Here is a 22,943-nt window from a genome sequence, read left to right as displayed (position 1 = left end):
ATGTTTTTATTTTCACAGTTCCTTCAGGCCCTCCAACAAGACCAGAAGTGTTCTCTGTAACCGCCAACAGCATGAGCATTCGTTGGGAGGAACCATACCATGATGGTGGCAGCAAGGTCACTGGATATTGGATTGAAAAGAAGGAGCGTAACACAATTCTCTGGGTGAGAGAAAACAAGATTCCCTGCTTTGAATCCTACTACAAGGTGGAAGGCCTTGTTGAGGGTCTTGAATATCAGTTCAGAGTGTATGCAATGAATAGTGCTGGCCTCAGCAAAGCAAGTGAAGCATCAAAGAAAGCTGTGGCACAAAATCCAGTTGGTAAGTATATTATAATCAAAAAGTAATTCATACCAGTTTAGATGGTATGAAACACAGAAAACACAATACTGATAAATGTTTTTTGTTTGTGATACAAATATATAGATCCTCCAGGAAAACCAGAAGTTACAAATGTTTCAAGATCAACAGTCTCAATCAAGTGGTCTGTGCCTCTAAACGATGGTGGAAGCCCAGTCACAGGCTACATTGTTGAGCGAAAGCCATATACCGTCACTGGAGAAGGTCGCTGGCTTAAGTGTAACTACACTAATGTTACTGACACAAATTTCACTGTCACTGCACTGGGAGAAGGAGAGGAATATGAATTCCGTGTCATTGCCAAAAATGCTAACGGAGTATTGAGCCTGCCATCAGTTTCAACAGGACCAGTGACCTGCAAAGCAGAATACAGTATGTATCATACATGGTTCTGTCACAATACACATAAGACTAACATTGTTTTATTAATGAGAACCTAAATACTCATGATACTTAAATTATTTTTTAGCTCCTCCTAAAGCAGAGCTGGACAGCAAACTCCTTGTGGACACAGTTACAATCAGAGCTGGATCTGATTTAGTGCTAGATGCTGCTGTTGGTGGAAAACCTGAGCCAAAAGTAAGCTGGGCTAAGGGTACGAAAGAGCTAGAACTTTGTGAAAAATATGCTCTCCAGTACTCTAGTACCCGAGCTCTGGCAATCATCAAGTTCTGTGACAGAGATGACACTGGGAAGTATGTTCTGACAGTTAAGAATGCTAGTGGAACAAAAACCGCTGAGGTCAATGTTAAAGTGCTTGGTAGGTGTTCTAAACATACAGCCATATCATAAACAAACATGATCTTCAGTTTTAAATATGTTGCAAATTCAGTCATACATTCATTCATGCAAATTCTTTCTTCTTTCACAAGATACACCTGGTCCCTGTCAGGAGTTTACAGTCAGCAATGTTTCTGAGGAAAAATGCACAGTGTCTTGGAAAGAGCCACTGGAGGATGGTGGTGACCCAATCACACATTACATTGTTGAAAGAAGGGATACCAATAGACTTACCTGGGTTATCGTGGAGGCTGAATGCAAAACCCTAACATACGAAATTAAAAGACTTTTCAAGAATAACGAATATCTATTCCGTGTGAGAGGTGTGAACAAGTATGGGTCTGGCGTGGCTGTACAGTCTACCCCCATCTTTGCCAGAAATTCATTCAGTAAGTACCATGATTAATTTTAAAAACCTTTAGATGAGAGATTTTGCATGTTAAAATTAAAATTGTGCTCCTTTATTTCCAATTGCAGCTGTCCCATCATCCCCTGGAGCCCCAGAAATCCTTGCAGTTGGAAAAGACTTTGCAACGATCGAGTGGCTGAAGCCTGAGAGCGATGGTGGCAGTGAAGTCACAAACTACTTGATTGAGTTCCATGAAAGAAAGAGTGTTAGATGGATCAAGGTTAACAGAGATTCTATTCTCAAGGACACATCTTTCAAAGTCACTGGTCTCCATGAAGGCAACATTTACCAGTTCCGCATTACAGCCATGAATGCAGCTGGAGATAGTGAACCTAGTGAAGTGTCAATGTATGCAGTATGTAGAGTACCAACCGGTATGTTTCCAAAATAACATAATTTATAACATTTAAGTGTTTATATTACTAAAGTAATTTTTTTTTAACCTTATTATGTTTAATTCCCATTTTAGGCACTTCAGGTCCACCCTCAATTCCACGGGTTACTGACACACACAAAGAGAGTGTTAGTCTTGCTTGGACACGACCAGTTGAAGATGGTGGTGCTGATGTTATTGGTTATGTTCTTGAGATGCAAGAAGCTGGTGCAGAGGAATGGACAAAAGTGCATGAAAAGAATCTTAGGGTGACAGAACACATAGTTACAGGCCTTTCTGCTGGCAAAAAGTACTGTTTCAGAGTTGCAGCAGTCAATGTAAATGGAATGGGTGACTTCAGTGATCCTTGTGCAGAGATTGAGCCTGTAGAAAGAATTGGTAAGTTCAAACAACTTCTAAATGTTTGTATGGTTCTGAAGTTTGGTATATACAAATGCAAGAAAGAAGTAATGTCCAATATTCAATCAGTCACTCTAATAAATAGTATAATTGTTTTATTATTTATTCTAGAAATCCCTGACCTTGAGCTGCCTGATGAACTGACAAAGACAATTTGTCTGAGAGCAGGAAGTTCTCTGCGCCTACATATTACTGTTACTGGTAGACCAATCCCAACTGTAACCTGGAGCAAACCTGGTGTGGACCTCCAAAATCGTGGCTTTATTGAAGTGACCAATACTGCCACAACTCTCATTATTGACAAGGTGCACCGCTATGATGCTGGTAGATATACAATTGAAGCTTCCAATTCTGCTGGGAAGAAGGATGCAAGCATTCTTGTGAAAATCTATGGTATGTTTTCTCATATTAAATCGTGTAAATTATTTATAGTGCATATAACGACATACCATGAAATGGTTTCTAACCAGCATGTTTGTGCATTCTTTCTCAGATACACCTGGTCCACCTGGTCCAATTAAGATGAAAGAGCTCACAAAAGATTCTGCTCATATTATCTGGGATGCTCCTGAGGTTGATGGTGGAGCACCTGTCAACAATTATATCATTGAAAGACGAGAGGCATCAATGAGAGCTTACAAAACGGTCACATCAAAATGCAGCAAGACATCATACAAAATTGTTGGTCTGACAGAAGGAATGCTGTATTATTTCAGAGTCTTACCAGAGAATATATATGGTGTTGGTGAACCTTGTGAGACAGGCGATGTTGTGTTGGTGTGCGAAGTTCCACTGCCACCAGCCAAGCTTGAAGTTGTAGATGTAACCAAATCCAGTGTTTCACTTGCTTGGGAGAAACCTTTACATGATGGAGGCAGCAGACTCACTGGCTACATTGTTGAGGCTTGTAAAGCTGGTACTGACAAGTGGATGAAGGTGGCAACTTTGAAACTTACAGACTTAGAGTTCACTATTGTGTCACTGAATGAGAATGAGCAGTACCTCTTCAGGGTACGTGCTGTCAACAGCAGAGGAGCTGGTGAGCCAAAAGAAACTGTGACAGCTGTGACAGTTCATGAACAAAGAGGTATGTGTTATAATACAGTAAATACAATAATAGTCACAAGATGGTGTTATTTGTTTGTTGTGTCTCACTGTTGTTGTTGTTGTTGTTTTTTAAATTCTCTTTCAGTTATGCCAAAGGTTGATCTATCAACTATTCCACAAAAGATGATCAGTGTTTTGGCAGGCAAACCCCTTGAGCTTGACTTGCCAATCATAGGAAGACCACCACCAGTTTGCTCTTGGTTCTTCAATGACAATAGGATAAAGATTGTGCAGCGTGTGAAGATGAAGTCAACTGGAAAATTCTCTAAATTAACTATTCTTGACACCACCATTGATGACAGTGGAGTGTATACTCTAGAGGTGAAAAACGTAACAGGAGTAATTACTGAAAACATCAAAGTCATTATTCTTTGTAAGTACCCACTCCCTACATTAAAATGGATATTTTAAAATGATTGAGAAATAATATTATTAATAACCCTCTTCTCTCTTTAGCTAAACCTGATGAGCCTCAAGGACCCATTAGATTAGATGAAATTGATGCAACATCAGTCACAATAAGCTGGGATCCACCTATGAGAGATGGTGGCGCACCAATTAGCAACTATGTGGTTGAACAACGTGATGCTCATCGCCCAGGATGGGTACCTGTTTCAGAATCAGTTAGCAGACCAACATTCAAGTTTAACAGATTGACAGAGGGCGATGAATATGTGTTCCGGGTTGCAGCAACCAATCGTTATGGCACTGGGGAGTACTTACAGTCAGAAGTCGTGATGTGCAAGAGCTCCAAATGTAAGAAAAACATGTTTTTAAAAAATAGCATATGCACATATCTTAGATATATATTATGTAACACATATATTGGACCTACATCATCACAATATTGAATTGTTGTTGCAGCCATTCCCGGGCCGCCTGGAAGACCCATTATTTTTGATGTATCACGCGATGGCATGACTGTTGCATGGGAGCCACCAGATGAGGATGGAGGATTAGAGGTGTCTGGCTACATTATTGAACGCAAGGAGGTCAGAGCTGACAGGTGGATCCGTGCTAATAAAAATCCAGTAACAATGACAAGATACAGATCCACTGGTTTAATTGAAGGCCTGGAATATGAGCACAGAGTGACAGCCGTCAATGCTCGTGGTGTTGGCAAACCTAGCCTTCTTTCTAAACCTGCAGTAGCAAATGATCCAGTTGGTGAGAAATTATTATTTTATTTTTTTCTAAAATACTGTAGAATTTATGTGCATTCAACTTATTATCACTTATTAATCTATTGCATAACCCCTACAGATCCACCTGGATCACCTCAAAATCCACGAGTCACAGATACCACAAAATCTTCTGTGTCTTTGGCCTGGAGTCCTCCAGATGAGGAGGGTGGTGCTAAGGTTACAGGCTATCTAATTGAGATGCAAAAAATTGGTTCAGTAACCTGGATGAAGTGCAATACTACACCTTCACTGATCTGTGAATATACTTTGACACAAATGCCACAAGGAGAGGAATTCAAATTCCGTGTCATGGCTTGCAATGCTGGTGGTCCAGGTGAACCAGCTGAAGTACCTGGAGTTGTGACCATAACAGAGATGCTTGGTAAGATCTCATGACCCTGTCATTAACCCCTTTTACTTATATGTGTAAAGTTTTACATTTATGGAATAATTTAATAATTTGAAATGTTCTGTTTCAGATACTCCAAGTTATGACCTTGAAGCAAAATACAAAGATGTCCTTGTAGTCAGATCTGGAGGAGTAATCAAACTTTCAGTGCCCATCAAAGGTAAACCTACTCCTACCAGCAAATGGACCAAGGATGGATCAGAGGTGACCAACCGTGCAATGATTGCCTCTAATGAAGACGTATCTGAGCTTGTAATCAAACAGGCTGAAAGGTCTGATTCTGGCGTTTACTATCTCCATCTGGAAAATAAGTGTGGCAAAAAGATGCTTCCTATTAAGGTCAAGGTTATTGGCCGCCCATCTGCACCTGAAGGCCCTCTTGGATTTGATGATATACAAGCACATTCTGTAAGAGTTAGCTGGAAACCACCAACTGAAGATGGTGCTTCTGAAATTGTTGGCTACATTGTGGAGAGACGTGAAGTAACAAAAGCAGCTTGGTACACTGTTGACTCACGGGTGGTTGACACATCCCTTGTGGTTAAAGGACTAGAAGAAAATGTTGAATACCACTTTAAGGTGACAGCGGAGAACCAGTTTGGAATCAGCAACTCCCTGAAATCAGAGGGAACTGTTGTACCAAAGACTCCCATTTGTAAGCACTTGTCATTTGTCTTATTTCTAGGAATTGCATGTTTGTTATTAAACATAATAAAAACATATATTTATTTGTTTTCTGTTATTTTAGGTGTCCCAGAGGCTTCAGGCACTCCACCAGAAATCATGGATGTTACTAAGAGTTCTGCTGCTTTGGCTTGGACTAAACCTAAGGATGATGGTGGATCTTGCATTACTGGTTACTTCATTGAGTACAAAGAAGTGCTGTCTGATAAGTGGATTCGTCATGAGACAAAGATTACCTCAACAATGTATACTCTTAGTCAGCTCACTACTGATGCTGAGTATCAGTTCCGTGTAATTGCTGTGAATGACATTGGAGAGAGTGAACCAGGACCTGCATCAGACTCAGTAATCTGCAAAGATCCATTTGGTATGACCACATTTTGTCTTCATAATATGTGTTCATAATATGTTGTCTGTTCATTAAGTAATTGATTCAAAATTGTTGCCTTGATTTATGGAAAATATTTTTTATTACACTCTTTATTTATTTAGATAAACCAAGCCAGCCAGGAGAAATTGACACTATGACTGTAACCAAAGACTACATTACAATTAAATGGGAGGCTCCGGCATGTGATGGTGGAAAACCAGTCCTTGGCTACTGGATTGAATACCGAAAGTCTGGAGAGAGTGCTTGGAAGAAATGCAATAAGGAGCGCACAAAGGACAAGCAGTACACTCAGAGTGGTCTACAAGAGGCAACTGAATATGAATTCAGAGTATTTGCTGAAAATGAAACCGGAATCAGCAGACCACGCAGAACAGCAACTGGCATCAAAACTAAATTGGGTGGTAAGCACATTTTGAAATAACATTAAAAGGATTTTTGTGTGTATTGTGATTTGTCGATACAATAATGATATCCAATATTTATCCCAATGCATTTTTGGGGGTGTTTGACTATAAATAAATAGAAAGGGTGTTTGAAAATAAATGTCACTATAGCTGCCACTTCTGTCTTTTTTTTCTTAGTTGGATCTAAACCAGCTCTTAGGAAAGAGATGGATGAAGTCACTGCCAAACTTGGACAAACTGCAACTCTCAAATGTCAGATTATTGGACGACCTGTTCCAGAAATTAAATGGTTCAAGGGTGGAAAGGAAATCAAAGAAGGTCGCAAATATGCAGCAACCTCTGATGGTCGCAACCATACATTGACCATTTCAACAGATCAACAGGAAGATGAGGGTCTGTACACATGCAAGGCAGTGAATGAAGCAGGTGACTGTGAGACCAGTGGAACTCTGGTCCTTGAAGCAGCACCACAGTTCCCAGTGCCACTGAAAGACAAATTCTTTGCAACATGTGGTAGCACAGTGCGCATTCATGTTGTTTACATTGGCCGACCTCAACCTAAAATCATGTGGCTTTATGGAGCCAAGGCTTTGGAGCCCTCTGAGAATGTGATCATTGAAAATACAGAGCATTACACTCATTTGATTCTCAAGAATGTACAGCGCAGTGTAAATGGAGGAAAATACAGAATCAGGATCAACAACCATTTTGGGTCTGCAGATACTGTAACTCACGTTGAAATCTTAGGTATATGCTTCATAATTTGTCTTTTTGTGTACTTAGTAGGGGAAATAAGAGTAATTAACATATATATTTTTGTGTTTTCAGATAAACCTGCTATGCCAGAGGGTCCTCTTGTTCTTGATGCTCTGTTGAAGAATTCTGTGATTATTAGCTGGAAAGCACCCAAAGATGATGGAGGATCTATGATAACTAATTATATTGTGGAAAAGCGTGAAGACAAGGAAGGAGCAGAGTGGGAACTTGTATCATCATCCATCACAGGCATTTCATGCAGAATTCCTAACCTTGTTGAAAATGAGGGATACTACTTCCGTGTTTCAGCACAAAATCGTTATGGTAATAGTGAATCACTGGAGACTCCTTCTGCTATCCTCATCAAGAGTCAGCTAGGTAAGTTATAAAGAAATATAATCTATTAATAGATATTCTTTAATATCTATTAAAGAAGTAACCACAGTTTTGTTGTTATTATTTAGTGTTATTATTCAAATGCAAATGTATGTTTTGCAGAGAGGCCAGGAGCTCCATTAAAACCAGTTGTGTCTGGAATTACCAAAAACTCCTTTGTTGTGTCTTGGAAGCCACCTCTCAGTGATGGAGGTTCTAAAATTAAGAACTACTGTCTTGAAAAGCGAGATAAGAAGAAGGGTGAATGGGCTGCAGTTACAACAGATGAAATCCACCAGACTGTTTATTCTGTCAAGGGCCTGACAGAAGGTGTAGAGTATGAATTCCGGGTGAAATGTGAAAACATTGGTGGAGAAAGTGAATATAGTGAAATATCTGACCCTGCCATTCCAAAGACTGATGTTGATGTGCGTGCTCCTGCCTTCAAGGAAGACCTCAGAAACATGAGTGTAAAATTCAAAAGCAATGCAACATTTGTCTGCAAGATAACAGGACAGCCCAAGCCTGTAATAAAATGGTTTAAGCGTGGAAAGGAAATTCAAGCTGATGGTACCAAAATCAAGATCCAAGAATTCAAGGGAGGCTATCATCAGCTTGTTATTGCTGATTGCGATGCAGAAGACTCAACTGTATATCAGATCAGAGCAACAAACCAGGGTGGATCCATTTCTGCTACTGTTTCTCTAGATGTTGAAGGTAAGCTTACAAAGTTTTATACTGTACTTTACTTGGCTATACAAGCTATTTCCAAATGATGGATTAACATGTTTGTTTTTTCAGTCCCTGCTAAGATTCATCTACCTAAAAATCTGCAAGGAAAGGAAGCTATCCCTGCCCTTCGTGGTGAAGTAGTGAACATCAAGATTCCATTCAGTGGAAAACCAGATCCAGTTATCACTTGGCAGAAAGGACAAGACCTTCTTGATAATGATGGACACTATCAAGTTATTGTCACACGATCCTTCACATCTCTTGTATTTTTGAATGGAGTAGAAATGAATGATGCTGGTTTCTATATTGTGTGTGCCAAAAATAGATTTGGAATTGACCAGCAAACAGTTGAGCTTGATGTTGCAGATGTGCCTGATCCACCACGTGGCATCAAAGCCAGTGATGTTTCAAGAGATTCTGTAACACTCCACTGGCTAGCACCTGCTAGTGATGGTGGAAGTAAAGTCACAAACTACATCATAGAGAAGTGCGCCACCACAGCAGAAAGGTGGATACGTGTTGGCCAGTCTCGTGACACCCACTACACTGTTGTCAATCTGTTTGGAAAGACAAGTTATCAATTCCGTATCATAGCTGAAAATAAATTTGGTCAGAGTGTACCATCTGAGACAAGTGGACCTGTCGTGACAAAGGAAGACAAATCAAGAGTTCTTAACTATGATGAAGAAGTTGATGACACCAGGCCAGTTTCCAAAAGCAAAGCTCCTCATTCAGAGACTAAGAATGTTCATAACAAGTACATGATTGCTGAAGAGCTTGGCCGCGGACAGTTTGGTATTGTTCACCGGTGTATTGAGACTAGCTCTGAGAAAACTTACATGGCTAAATTTGTCAAAGTTAGAGGTGCGGATCAGGCACTAGTGAAAAAAGAAATTGCAACACTGAATGTGGCACGCCACAAGAACTTCCTGTTGCTGCATGAGTCATTTGACAGCCCTGAAGAGCTAGTCATGATTTATGAGTTCATCTCTGGTGTGGACATATTTGAGCGCCTTGGTACAGCCAACTTTGAGCTCAGCGAGCGTGAAATTGTTAACTATATCAGACAAGTGTGTGAAGCTCTTGAATTTCTTCACAGCAAGAGTTATGGCCACTTTGATATCAGGCCTGAAAATATAGTGTACACCACAAGAAAGGGAACTAATGTCAAGATCATTGAGCTTGGACAATCTAGACACCTTACACCTGGGGACCAAATTAAGATTCAGTACACAACAGCTGAGTTTGCGGCACCGGAAATTCATCAAAATGAGATGGTTAGCACTGTGACGGATATGTGGTCTGTCGGTGTCCTTGTTTATGTTCTTCTTAGTGGACTTAATCCATTCGCTGCTGAAACTAATCAGCAAATGATTGAGAGCATTTACAATGCTGAGTACAGTTTTGATGATGAAGCCTTCAAGCATGTTAGTGTTGAGGCTTTAGACTTTGTGGACCGCCTACTAACCAAAGAGCGCAAACATCGTATGACTGCTACTGAGGCTTTGAATCATCCTTGGCTGACGATGAACTCAGAGCAGCTAAGCACTAGGTCCATCAAGATTACACGCCATACGAGATATTACCGAGCCATGGTGAAGAAAGAATGGAACACAGTTGTCTCTTCTGCTCGTGTTGCCATTGGTGGTGCTATCAGAAGTCAGCGAGGAGTAACAGTCTCTAAAGTGAAGATTGCACCATTTGAACATGGACCAGTTGCAGGACAAATTAAACACAGCGTTGCCAATGAAGGCGATGATATCAAGTTTATTTGCAACATTGACAACTACGACAGCACTACCGAAGTAACATGGTACTGTGGAGTAAGACAACTAGAAGAAGGTGCTAGATACGAAATTACTTACGAAGATGGGCTTGCTACCATAACTATCAAGGGAATCAGCAGAACAGATGATGGAACATACAGATGTAAAGTTGTCAATGAGTATGGTGAGGACAGTGCCTATGCTGAGCTCTTTGTCAAAGGGGTAAGATCCTATCGTGAGTTCTTCACTACACGTGTGGTAAAGAAAGTAAAACGCAGAGTTGACACATCAAGACTACTCCAAAGACCTCCTGAATTTACTTTGCCATTGTGCAACCGCACTGCTTACATTGGAGAGGATGTGCGCTTTGGCGTCACCATCACAGTGCATCCTGAACCTCGTGTAATGTGGTTGAAAACGGGTCAAAAGATTATGCCAGGAGATGATGACAAGAAATACACTTTTATTAGTGACAAGGGCCTGTATCAGTTAGTGATTCACAAACTTGACCCAGATGATGATGCAGAATACACTGTTGTGGCACGGAACCGATTTGGTGATGACAGTTGCAAGGCTCGTCTCAAAGTGGTCCCTCGTCCTGCTCCTGCTGATAACACCTTGAGACCTATGTTCAAACGTCTTCTTGCTAATTTGGAATGCAGAGAAGGCCAGAGTGTACGTTTTGAAATGCGTGTGTCAGGACATCCTTCATTGAAATGGGAGAAAGATGGCATGCCTTTGGCATTTGGTCCACAAATTGAGGTTGAGCATGAAGGCTTAGATTACTATGTCTTACATGTAAGAGATACTCTTCCAGAGGATTCTGGCACATACAGAGTCATTGCAACTAACTCGGCAGGGTCTGCAAGTTGTCAAGCCACACTCAAGGTTGAACGTGTGACACATATCAAGAAGGAGGGGAGTGAGGAAGGAAAGAAGAAGAAACACGATCTTGAACAGCAAGAGATGGACAAGAAAGTAAGACTAACTCAGATACTAGCAGGTGCAAACGTTACCCCACTTACTCCAGTCGCACAGCAAGCACTAAGAGAAGCTGCAACCATGTACAAGCCAGCAATCACTACCAAGAAAGTCAAGAGCGAAGCTGAAGAAGCCAAAGAGAAAGAAGAAAAAAAGAAGAGAGCAGAAGAAAAGAGATTGAGAATGCCATATGTTATTCCTCCACCCCGCGTTGTTGCTCCTACTGCCCTTGAGGAGGACATGGAAATCAAACACTTTGTGCCATTCTCTGATATGAAGTGGTACAAGAAACTCAGAGATCAATATGAGTTCCCGGAGCCAATGGAAAAGTTCCCCCAGAAAAGACTTAAGCGCATCCGGCTGTCAAGGTGGGACCAGTTCTATGAAGTACCCCTTCCAAGAATTAAAGACCAATACAAGCCAAAATGGCATATTCCTGTTTCACAAGATGACCTTGAGACTGTAAGACCAGCAAGACATCGCACACCTTCTCCAGAAATGGAGGCTTACTACAGAATCAGGAGACGCTCTCTTGGTGATCTTTCTGATGAGGAACTGCTTCTGCCAGTTAAAGAATACCTCTCAATGAAGAGAACAGAGGAAGAAAGACTCAAACTTGAGGATGAACTTGAGTTAGGCTATTCTGCTTCTCCACCAAGTCTGAGCCCTGTACGCTTTGAACTTTCTGCACTGCGTCACCCATCACCTAAGAGAGCTACATATGACGAAGAGGAAGGGGAGGAAGTTCCAACATATGACTCATATCGTATTCCATCTAAATATGAGGCTGGTCCAAGCTATGTTGACTTGCGTCAGCGTCACGAAAGGGCAACATACAGACCTCCAAGGCAAAAGCAAAGGCTATATGAGGAAAAAGAAGACCATGAACTGCTTAGGTCAGTAACTACAACAACAAAATTAACTTCCTACAAGAGCCAACTGCAACACATTGAGTTTGAGGAGAAAACAAAGGTCAAAAGAAAGGAAAAAACAAGAGTTTCTGTGGCAGCAGTAACTGAGGCAGCAGTGATAACTGATATATCTACAACAGCATTCTCACCTGGCTATGCTACAGTAAGTCATTCCAAGAAACCCTCTGCAACTGTGGCAGAAAAAGTGATTAAAACGGCTTCACCTGAAAAGACACGCCCACGTTCACCCAGCCTTGATTCTACTGAGAAAACAATCACTACACCAGACTTGTCAACAAAAATTGATTATATGTCAAGGTATGAGTCAAGAAAGAAAGCCTTGAAAACTGAGAGGAAGTTTGAAATTGTGACCCAGGAGCCTTTTACTCTTGACCATGCTCCCAGGGTGACTGTAAGAATGCGCTCTCACCGTGTGCCAATTGGTCAAAACACCAAATTCACACTGAATGTCCAATCTAAGCCAGAAGCACAGATTAAATGGTACCACAATGGGCAGCAGATTGAAGAAAGCAGAAAATATCGTATGTTTAACATGAGTGGTGTTTTGTCTCTTCAAATCATTGATTGCCAGGAAGAGGACAGTGGCACCTACCGTGTCGTCTGTACAAATGCAAAGGGAGAAGCTTCTGACTATGCCACTCTCGATGTTGCTGGGGGTGGATTTTCTGCATATGCCTCCCAACGCAAAGATGAGGAGCCACCGACCCCCTTCGTCCCTGAGATGACTAAAACAGATGTGTATCATGTTTCATCCATAACAGCAGCAACTGCATCAGAAACACAAGTGGAAATATCTGAAACTAAAACAGAGAGGGCAGAAGAGACAATTAAGACATCTGAGATCAAACTTGAAGCTACGGAAGTGACTGCAGTTGAGGAATTTGTGGTTGAGAAAATGACAGAGACCAAACTTGAAGCTACAGAAGTGACAACAGTAGTGGAAGAAGTGGTTGAGAAAAAGAAACAGACTCCAGCTATAATTCTGACTAAACCACAGTCACTCACAGTATCAGAGGGAGAATCGGTCAAATTCACATGTGATGTTGATGGTGAACCTGCACCCACTGTAACATGGATGCAAGAGGGACAAGTCATTGTGTCATCTCGTCGTCACCATGTTACCTCAACTGAATATAAATCTACTTTTGAGATAACCCAAGTAGAAATGTCAGATGGAGGTAATTACACTGTAGTGGCAGAGAACTCTGATGGTAAACAGGAGGCACAGTTCAGTCTAACAATTCGTAAACCAACACCTGTACAGAAAGTTGTTGCTTCACCTCCAAGAGTAAAGTCTCCAGAGTCTCCTCGTATAAAGTCACCATTTGGAATTAGGTCTCCGCAGAGAATTAAATCACCTGAACCAATCAAATCTCCACCAAGAGTTAAGTCCCCACCCATGGTAAAATCGCCTACTCCAAAAGAAAAAACATCCAAGCCAACCTTCTCTGCAGAACTAAAAGACATTTCAGCCTCTGCAGATACTATTATAAAGCTGATAGTGAAACTGTCTGGTGAGCCTAAACCAACAATCTTCTGGATGAAGGATGGAAAGGTAAGAAAGATATTTTTACTTAATAAAAATATATATAGTTGAATGGATTGATTTACTAATTTATTTGAACATTTTTCTCCCAGAACCTCTCTCAAGGTGGAAAATATGAAATCTTTGAAGAGCATGGTTCAGCACATCTTGAAATCTATGAAGCTGATGTCTCTGATAGTGGAGTATACACATGTACAGCCAAAAACAGTGCTGGATCTGTTACTACAAACTGCACTGTTACAGTTCAAGGTATTATTTAGCACATTTCAGGTCTGAAAATACACATAAAATATAATTTTAGTAAGAATAATTTTGTGTAATTTTGTATGTACAGTTGTTCTTTAATAAAAAAGTATCTACTCCTTCTGCTCCAGCACGAACAACAGCAGTTGCCGTGGAAAGAAAAGCAGAGTTTCTAGAACAAATAGCGAAAAAGGAGACTGCCTATGAGGAAGTGCAGTCTTTCACAGAAATTAAAGCATCAAAAACCCAATTAACAATAAATCAAGGTCAGACTGTCACACTACGAGCAAACATCCCTGAAGCCTCTGATGTGAAATGGATCCTGAATGGAGCTGAGCTATCAAATTCAGAGAACTACAGATATGGTGTGTCAGGCAATGATCACACCCTGACAATTAAAACCATCAGCTACCATGACCAGGGAGTTCTCACATGTGAGGCCAAAACTGAACATGGTGTGGTCAAGTGCCAGTTTGATATGACCATCAGTGCAATGTGTTCAGATGCACCAAGTTTCCTTGTGCAACCACGCTCCCAAAATGTTAACGAGGGACAAAATGTCACATTCACATGCAAAATCGCTGGTGAACCTTCTCCTGAAATCGAGTGGCTCAAGGATAATGCAGTCGTGAGTGGTTTGTCATTATATTTTGGGAGAAGAAACAAAAACAACTTATTTGTATTTCACTCATAGCAGTCTGTTAACTTTGTTTACATTTCCTTGCAGATATCTAGTACACCAAATATGAAATTCAGCTGCTCTAAGAATGTGTACACACTTGAGATTTACAACGCTACCATTGAAGACAGTGGAAAATACACAGTAAAAGCTAAGAATAAATTTGGACAGTGCTCTGCAACATCATCACTGAATGTCCTCAGTAAGTGTTTGATCCATTCCTAAGAATAAATTAGCAGTCTTACAGTAACAAAGTATGAGCATCCTGTCCATTACATTACATAAAATGCATGGTCAAACCAAACACATACCCTACTGTATGTTCATGATATCTCTTGATTAAAAATCTAACTTAAAAGATCATACACACTAATCATCAGTGCTCACTTATCAAGCTAACAAAATAACCATTAACAAAATCTCACCATTCCCTTCTATAAATAGAACTATGTTATTTTGATTTAGATTTTTTTTTTTTTTTTTTTTTTTTTTTTTTTTAGCTTGATTTGCATCCTTGGTCGCCTACTGAATTAATTACCACACTATATGATGATAAAGCATTGCATGTAACTGCATGTATATTCAAGTCTTTAAATAACCAAACCATATTATTAACCATCCATTAGCCATGCCTTCACATAGTTTGAATAATTGTATGTATACAGTATGTTCAACAAAATAACACCATATTTAAAATATAGTCAAAATAATCAGAAATCTGTGTTCTCTGATTAGCCTTACCAAATTAATTTTCTTAAAGGTATAATGTACAAGTGGTGCAACTAAAATATTTTTTTATTGTACTAATACCAATACCATCACAAATGTTCCGGTCTAATTTACATTGAATATCCTCAAATGTTTTAAACAGAAAACAGAGACCAGTAATGCCATTGAATTGACTGTTGTACCTTTTTATGAGATCAGTTGTTTCAGTGAAATAGTAATTATTTACTGCACTCTCACAGCTCTGGTTGAGGAACCTGCCAAAATTATAATTATGGAGAAAACATCTGATGCTACGAGCATGCAGGGCAGTTATGCCGCCAAGCATGTGGTTTCAAAAATGCAAGAGAAATCCTTCAGCAGTTCCAGCATGGCTGAGGTTAAATTTGAGAGCATGTCAGCGTCTAGCATGACCTCTATGACTTCTGAAAGAATGATGGCTTTGAGCTCGAGCAGTATGGTGGCAATGTCCAGTCACTCGCATGTTGAGGGGTCATCCATCAAAGCCATTTCTCAGACCCGCAAAGGTGAGATGGAAAATATATGCATCTTTGAAAAAACAAAACAAAAAAACCTTTACAGTGCAACAAAACAGATATCAGCAGAGCTATATCACCATAATAATAACAAATTTGTTTTTTAACCAGGTATACCACCAAAGATTGAGGCTGCCCCTCAAGATATCAGTATCGAGTCAGGGAAGGTCCTGACTGTAGCCTGTGCTTTCATTGGAGACCCAAGCCCTTGCATAGAATGGTCACATTCAGGGAAGACACTGTCCAGCAAGGAGGAGAGTGGACGATTGCATATTGAGACTTCTCAGGATGTCACCACTCTTGTTATAAGTGGAGTGAAAGAGACTGATGCTGGTGCATACACCTTAAAACTTGTTAACGAGTTTGGATCTGATACCACTACTGTCAATGTCAACATTCGATCCATGTAAAAAAAAAAAAAAAAAGTACAATTATAATAGTTATTATATAATAGTAATCCAATCCTCACCCCATTTCCCTCATTCAAAACCTTTTTATTTATAGAATGAGAAAAAAAATACTCTGTTCTTGATAAAGACCTGGATTTCTGTTCTTGTAAATATGAACTATTTTTATACCAAACTTGACGTTAATTTATGCCAAACTAGACTAAAGTCTAAAGCTGTTATAAAATGTGCCATATTGGATAATTATGACCAGAAGTTCTGCACCATTTTGTGACATGTACATAATGTATATAGCCGAATTTACCGGTTATGGAAAATGTATGCATTGTTATTTATGACAATATTAACAAATGGAACTAAATGTTTAACAGGAGAAAGTTTCACATGGAACGAATACCCTGTAAAACTTGAAACGAAACAAAACTATGTGCCTCAACAATAAGTTGAAGTCTTAAGATTGCCTCAACAGGTAGAGAGGCTCCCTGTTGAAGTTTACTAAAATCAAAGAGACAAAGTTATACACTGTACATTTGTGCGTGCAGTAATGCAGTACACAAGAATTTATGACTTGAACATAAGGCCTTGAGTGCTGTTTGCATTACCCTCATGTAAGCAGGACAACTAGGCCTTGTGTTCAGACTGACGAAGTCATACCGCCATTTTAATGACAAGCTCAATGTGCGAGCGGCCTGCACAATGAGTTAATTATAATGTTTGTGCAAGGTTTCTGGCAAAGGACTGTTTGAATTTTGATTTTATTAAAGTAACATCACCTGGCCAATAGTTGTAAAATCAGTTCAAGTGCTTCTTTGCAGAAGCTGTGCCAACTCTTGGAGGATTGCTAGGTTATATTTTGTGTGTTTGTGTGTGTGTTAGCATTAGAATCTCACTTTGTCAGCAGCCAGGGTATCCATCAAGCTATGTACCACAGAGATTTCATGTGTTGTGCGAAGAAAAGAAAAATACATTACTGTAATACCCTGCACATTGATTTATTAGAACTAATTTATGTAGTATTACACATATATTCAGCCTCCTTGAGTTTTATGAATTACTGATTTAATAAAGCATGTTTTCAGCACCATAAATTGTCTGTCTGTATTCCATAAACGAATGCTACTTAATGTATGAAACATGTTTACTCAGTCATTGAATAACAGCTTCGTGTCTTCAATAGTATGGTTACAAAACTAAATTTGTTTTCATAGAAAATCAGTTTTATCTAATTTCAGATGATATTTAAAAGGATAGCCTGTATCAGTAATCAGTAACACATCAGCCTTTTTGTTTCTTGCACTAGTTAAAAACAGACTTTAAATGGTTAAAATAAACCCATAAAGTAATGTCCAGTAGCAAATAGGAACATTGTTTTTTATCACGCACAAAAACGTGTCCTGCAGCGCTGCTTTACGACATGCTCTGTCTAAAACAGCATCTTAATTATTTTTCTTAATTCTAGAATTGCTTCTCTGAATTTTCTTCTCGCGGTGATACACATGTACATTGTGAGGACCAAATGTCCCAACAAGGACATCTGAATATGTTCTAAATCTATTGCAAAAAAAAAATAAAAAACATTGAACACCTCAAACGTCAAGTGAGAAATCTGAGAACTGGGCGGCACTGCCGCGTCAGCGTTCCAGCCTCCGACGCCACGACGACATTTGTGCAAGATGTCCCAGCGGTCTACGTTTTACTTTTGTTTGATTTTGACTCTGCAAACGCTCAATCTCCTCATCGTAATAATTCGTGCAAATGAATCAAAACATGATGTTAAAATTGAGGTTACGTTTCTGCCTGAAAACTGCAGCCAGAAATCCAAGAGAGGAGACATGCTGAATGCGCATTATGATGGATATCTAGTTGAAGACGGATCTCAGTTCTATTGCAGGTAAACGCATTTTTTTTTTTTTTTTTTACACATAAAGTTATTGCATTAAATATTGTATTGCATGTTATATTTATCTGTTTCAAGGTAGAGTAATAAACAGTGTATTTAGTACTTAACGTGCTAAATAAAAAGTCATTTTATTTCTAACCTAAACCAGTGTTTGTTTTTATTTTCAAGTCGTTCGACAAACACGGGTCACCCACACTGGTTTGTGTTAGGCGTTGGAGAAGTTATTAAGGGGCTGGATTTAGGGCTGAAAGACATGTGTCCCGGTGAGAAGAGAAAAGTTACAATTCCTCCTTCTCTGGCATATGGCGAGAAAGGAAAAGGTAGGTCTATTGCTTACTTCATATACGTATAGAATCAATACAGCCCCTGCTTACACGTGTGGCGCTGTTTTGCTCTCTCTCTCTCTCTCTCTCTCTCTCTCTCTCTCTCTCTCTCTCTCTCTCTCTCTCTCTCAGTGTGTGCGCCCTTACCAAAAATAAGTTTATTCAAGTGTGCTATTACTTCTTTTAAACTAAAAATAAGAAAGTATAATTTCAGTACAACAGACAACAATACAATACAACAAAAAATGAGCTCAGGATGGTGCTGGACAGTGGCGATGAAAGAAACATAGGCTTAAATGCTACTCATACATAGGCTACTTAGTAAGGTGAAATTATATAATTTTTTTTTGTTTTCTCTACTACAGGCTCCTCATTTAAATTATTAAAATAATCAAATACATTCAAATATAAGTTAATTATGCAGCAAAGAACATTTAAATGTTAAGTTAATATATAAACCATTAACAATCACCTTTTTCTGGTGGAATAGGTCCTGTACCACCAAATGCAACAGTGATCTTTGAGGTGGAGCTTTTGTTCATAACCAGAGGACCACGCAGCATAGAAGCATTCAAAGAAATTGATGCTGACAACGACAAGGCCCTGACAAAAGAAGAGGTAAATATGTCATAGGCTACTGTTGTATCAGGAATTTACTTTTGCCTTCCTGAATTTTTTATATATATATTATTATTTACATATATTGTTATTTTGGATTTACAGATTAAAGAATACTTGAAGTTGGAAGCACAGAAGTTAAATTCACAGAAAGATGAATCCTATTTTGAAGATGTTGTGGCAGATGTGTTCCAAAAGAATGATCACAATGCTGATGGGACCTTATCACTCACGGAGTATAATGTTTATGGGCATGACGAACTGTAAACACTACTAGACAGCTCATGCAGTCATGCACTGGACATTCTTTACAAGATACTCTTCATATTGTGATCAAGGATTTTACTTTGATAAACACCACTAAATTTTAAATAAAGTTGACTGAAATACTAACTTGCATTGATTGTGTCATGCAAAAAAACCTGAGTAGATAAGATGCTTTTAAAAAACTTTTTAGAACTTTTCTCTAAATGCTTGTATGTCAAGTCAAGTCACCTTTATTTATATAGCGCTTAATACAATACAGATTGTTTCAAAGCAGATTTACAGTGATAACAGAAAAAATATTCAATGATGCATACAGAGTTCATTTCTGCTGTAAAGCAGCTCTAAAAGAAAATAGTGTCATTGTTCAGCTGAAGTCAGTTCAGTGTTGATTCAGTTCCATTGCAAAGATCATCAATTTCTTAAATTAGTTCATTACATCTATAAAGCAGTTCTGCAGAAAACAATGATGTGATTGTCCAGCTTAGTTCAGTTCTCATCCACTCGAATAATCCACAATCATTTTGTTGAATAAAGCTTGCATCTGTTCCAATTTATCAAACCAGGGTTTTTTGTTTTGTTTTATTTTGAACCACAGAATAAAATATTTTAAATAAAACAATACTAAAATGCACAAATAATGTGTATTTGAATATCACTCATATGACATCAATATATTATACAGCCTCAAAGTACTCAAGAATTAAGTATCTCCAACAACACTACAATTAAACATGTAAGAATAATGTGTCATTGCAACCTCAGACATAGAAGGCTATGATGCATTCTGTGTGAAGCTTGTTATCTTTAACTCAAACTCCTCATTTAAAAGCCAGCACCTTTCAAAATATGTTCTCAGGATATCTGATACAACACATTCTACCTAAAAATAAAGGTTATTTATTGGCATATGGTTCCATGAAGAACATTTAACATCCTTGGAACATTTCCATTACACAAAAATACAATATAAAGTAGCCTACTTAAAAATAATTTGCAAACTATAGTTAATCATAGTTTATATATTGAATTGATATATATATTAAAAAAAAACAAGAAGAAGAAGAAAGCGCCGGAAGCGCGCGCGCCCTCAGATCACTTGGATGTGGTTGTGTACAAGAGGTAAAAACTATATAAATACTGTTCGTTTTCTCACACAAACCGCTCGTTTCGTGTCTTAGGACTTAGGCCATCAATGTGTACTTACGATGGGGAATTGTTTAATTTGGACTTCTCTGTGCATGCTCTTTGAGGTGGTGACCATAGACCTGCATTATATGACTGACAGACAAGAACGGTTTGACCTAAAAATATCAAAATTGAAACTACTGCGGAAACAAAGACACCTACATCTTGGATGCCCTTGAGGTAAGCTAAAACATACCAAAATTTAATTTCAAAGTGAACTATCCCTTTAATATATTAATAGCCTATATACAAATATATATAAGGTTATTTATAGAGGAAAAAGGTTCTTCAGATTTTTTTAAAAGTGTTCTTCACACTAAGAAAAATGGTTATTTTAAAAACTGTTTTGTTCTTTGGGGAAACAAAAACGGTTCTTCTGTGGCATCGCTGCAACAAACCCATTTTAGAGTGTAGATAACCTTGTTTTTCGAACACAGTACAAAGTGCTAAACCACTATTTACAATCAAACAATTCAGATAGATGAACTCAAGAATTAGCCTGACAAGCCAGACCCACATCAAGATGTTGGGTCTGGGAACACACCATTGGCAGGGCTCAATCCGAGGGGCGGGATAAACGGTTGTCTTTCAAATTCCCTCTGCACACAATAGGATAGCGCTACAACCAACCAGAGTGTTCTCTCACCAGCGAAGCTAGTTGATAGATTAAATAGATTAATAGATTTTGCCGTATCCGGTCGGCATTTTCCACATCTTCCTTTTTTAAGAATGACTTCAGTGCCGTTCTTTGTTCTTTACTCAAAGAAAAGCATAACTCCAAGTCTTCCAGAGTCGCTGTCAAAGCAGATTCGAAAGACCACTGTTCGGCAGCAGCAATCTTCTTTATTTTCAAGTAGCAGGGAATTCCCTCGGAACCATCAAAACTCTGCCATCATTATGTTAAGCCCGCCCACTGACTCTATACACGATGTGATTGGCCTGACTAGAGTTTGTTTTTTCCAGCTTGCAAGCCAACGGAGAGTTGCTAGACGACACTGGCTGCAAAATAAAATTTGCTGCTGCTTGGGTGCATCTAGATTTCTAGGCTACTCAAGGATTACATTTACAAGGATTGCATATAAATTATTATCATATTAAATTCCCTATTTATCATTGTATAATGTTGAATAAAACAGTACTTGCTAAACAGTATTTAGACTTAAACAGTATTTGCTAAACAACATGTATGTGCCTTGTGTTTGGTAGTGAAATAATAAAGAGGTTTCCATGATACAGGGTTCCATAGGGGCAAAAAAGGCACATTTCATTGACCAATCTTACTTCCTTTTAATCTGTAGGCCAATAGCATTTAAGCTTTTTTCCAGCCTTTATGTGGAATAGGCAGCTTTCGTGGCCAATTGTAATGACCTTTCGGCATGCCCATTGCTCCGACCTGCAGAGACCAACACTTGAATTAATTTACCATTCAAATCCTGCTAAACCCATTAATAACACTAGGTGGCTCTCTAACACAACTATTTAAAGTGGTTGAAGGCTTTCTTGCTTAAAAAATATGATTTCTTGTAATAAACTATAACAGGAAAAAAAAGTGAAGAAGAAAAAAAAAACAGTGGCCTGATTTATTGATTGGTGAGAGAGATAAGAAAGAATCTGTTTGGTGGGGAGAATTGCATTGTTTTATGATTTAAAGACAAACATTGTACGCTAAGAAAATGTAAGCAGTAACAATTATGCATGCATTTACCAAACAACCAGAGGTCAAAGAAACTATTAAATGAGACCCTTTCATGCAGAGAACTGACATTTTTGAGCACAGACTTAAAACTTGGTTTTCATGTAAAACTCTGACTCCCTCAACTGCCCCACATGCCAAAAGTGACGTAAACCATGTCTGTGCCAAGATTCAGAGCAGATCCAGACAATGGAGGGAGAGGGGTAAGAGGAAGACATTGAAATGCAGTGACTGTTTTACTTTCAATGAAAATCCTACAATTTCAGACAAGTCATAGCGGTTTTGACAAAGCGTTCATACAAATCACCACTGGAGCAACATGAACTCAAAAATCTGAACACTGGCATTATTATTTATCTTTATGTCTTTGATTGTTAAAGTTTGACAGACAGATGTCATAACTACTGGCTAGGATGGGATGGGATTGTCCAGTTGCCTTTAGGGTTGGTGATTACAGGTCTACCAGAAGGACTCCTGTTTACAGTTCTCTCCAAAACAATCATTTTGTGTTACACTGTGCTTCACCCATGTCAAGTTCCCATGGCTTAGTTTGCTCTATTGTTTCTGTAAAAAAAAAAAAAAAAAGTTTACGTCATTACTATAACATTTAATACTGTGTGTATAATGTGACTGACTTGTGCCTCAACTGATTAACCCTCTGATGGTCTTCGTTTAGGAGTCACGTTCTTGGCCTTCCCGGTCAGAAGTGACCGGACACCTAAAAATTAAACTTCCTCCATCCCAGTAAAAACCAATG

The 22,943-nt window shown here is 38.9% G+C and overlaps 2 protein-coding genes across 3 annotated transcripts in view; both read left to right on the top strand.

The window, feature by feature from the left end:
• Positions 1-17,752, top strand: part of ttn.1 (titin, tandem duplicate 1) — a 138,479-nt gene extending 120,727 nt beyond the window's left edge. For both annotated transcript variants that reach the window (XM_084122516.1, XM_084122515.1), the window contains 24 exons: positions 19-321; positions 427-732; positions 830-1,120; positions 1,233-1,529; positions 1,618-1,923; positions 2,019-2,321; positions 2,454-2,735; positions 2,836-3,429; positions 3,535-3,822; positions 3,906-4,205; positions 4,314-4,616; positions 4,713-5,015; positions 5,113-5,697; positions 5,791-6,093; positions 6,219-6,518; positions 6,699-7,268; positions 7,350-7,655; positions 7,776-8,369; positions 8,454-13,618; positions 13,702-13,858; positions 13,984-14,480; positions 14,580-14,733; positions 15,500-15,784; positions 15,905-17,752. In XM_084122516.1, the coding sequence (XP_083978642.1) occupies positions 19-321; positions 427-732; positions 830-1,120; positions 1,233-1,529; positions 1,618-1,923; positions 2,019-2,321; positions 2,454-2,735; positions 2,836-3,429; positions 3,535-3,822; positions 3,906-4,205; positions 4,314-4,616; positions 4,713-5,015; positions 5,113-5,697; positions 5,791-6,093; positions 6,219-6,518; positions 6,699-7,268; positions 7,350-7,655; positions 7,776-8,369; positions 8,454-13,618; positions 13,702-13,858; positions 13,984-14,480; positions 14,580-14,733; positions 15,500-15,784; positions 15,905-16,203 (13,091 nt within the window). In that variant the 3' untranslated portion in view covers positions 16,204-17,752. The remainder of the gene's footprint in view (positions 1-18; positions 322-426; positions 733-829; positions 1,121-1,232; positions 1,530-1,617; positions 1,924-2,018; positions 2,322-2,453; positions 2,736-2,835; positions 3,430-3,534; positions 3,823-3,905; positions 4,206-4,313; positions 4,617-4,712; positions 5,016-5,112; positions 5,698-5,790; positions 6,094-6,218; positions 6,519-6,698; positions 7,269-7,349; positions 7,656-7,775; positions 8,370-8,453; positions 13,619-13,701; positions 13,859-13,983; positions 14,481-14,579; positions 14,734-15,499; positions 15,785-15,904) is intronic.
• fkbp7 (FKBP prolyl isomerase 7) lies at positions 17,679-19,434 on the top strand. The gene is made up of 4 exons (XM_084122519.1): positions 17,679-18,091; positions 18,269-18,420; positions 18,914-19,041; positions 19,147-19,434. Exons 1-4 carry the CDS (start codon positions 17,874-17,876, stop codon positions 19,306-19,308), a joined length of 660 nt encoding a protein of 219 aa, XP_083978645.1. The 5' UTR covers positions 17,679-17,873; the 3' UTR covers positions 19,309-19,434.
• Positions 19,435-22,943: the final 3,509 nt, after the last annotated feature.

The sequence above is a fragment of the Abramis brama genome (assembly GCF_963993115.1).
Source record: "Abramis brama genome assembly, chromosome: 8".
Taxonomy (NCBI): domain Eukaryota; kingdom Metazoa; phylum Chordata; class Actinopteri; order Cypriniformes; family Leuciscidae; genus Abramis; species Abramis brama.
Note: the sequence above shows the minus strand (reverse complement) of the source record. Positions and strands in the feature narration are given on the sequence as shown.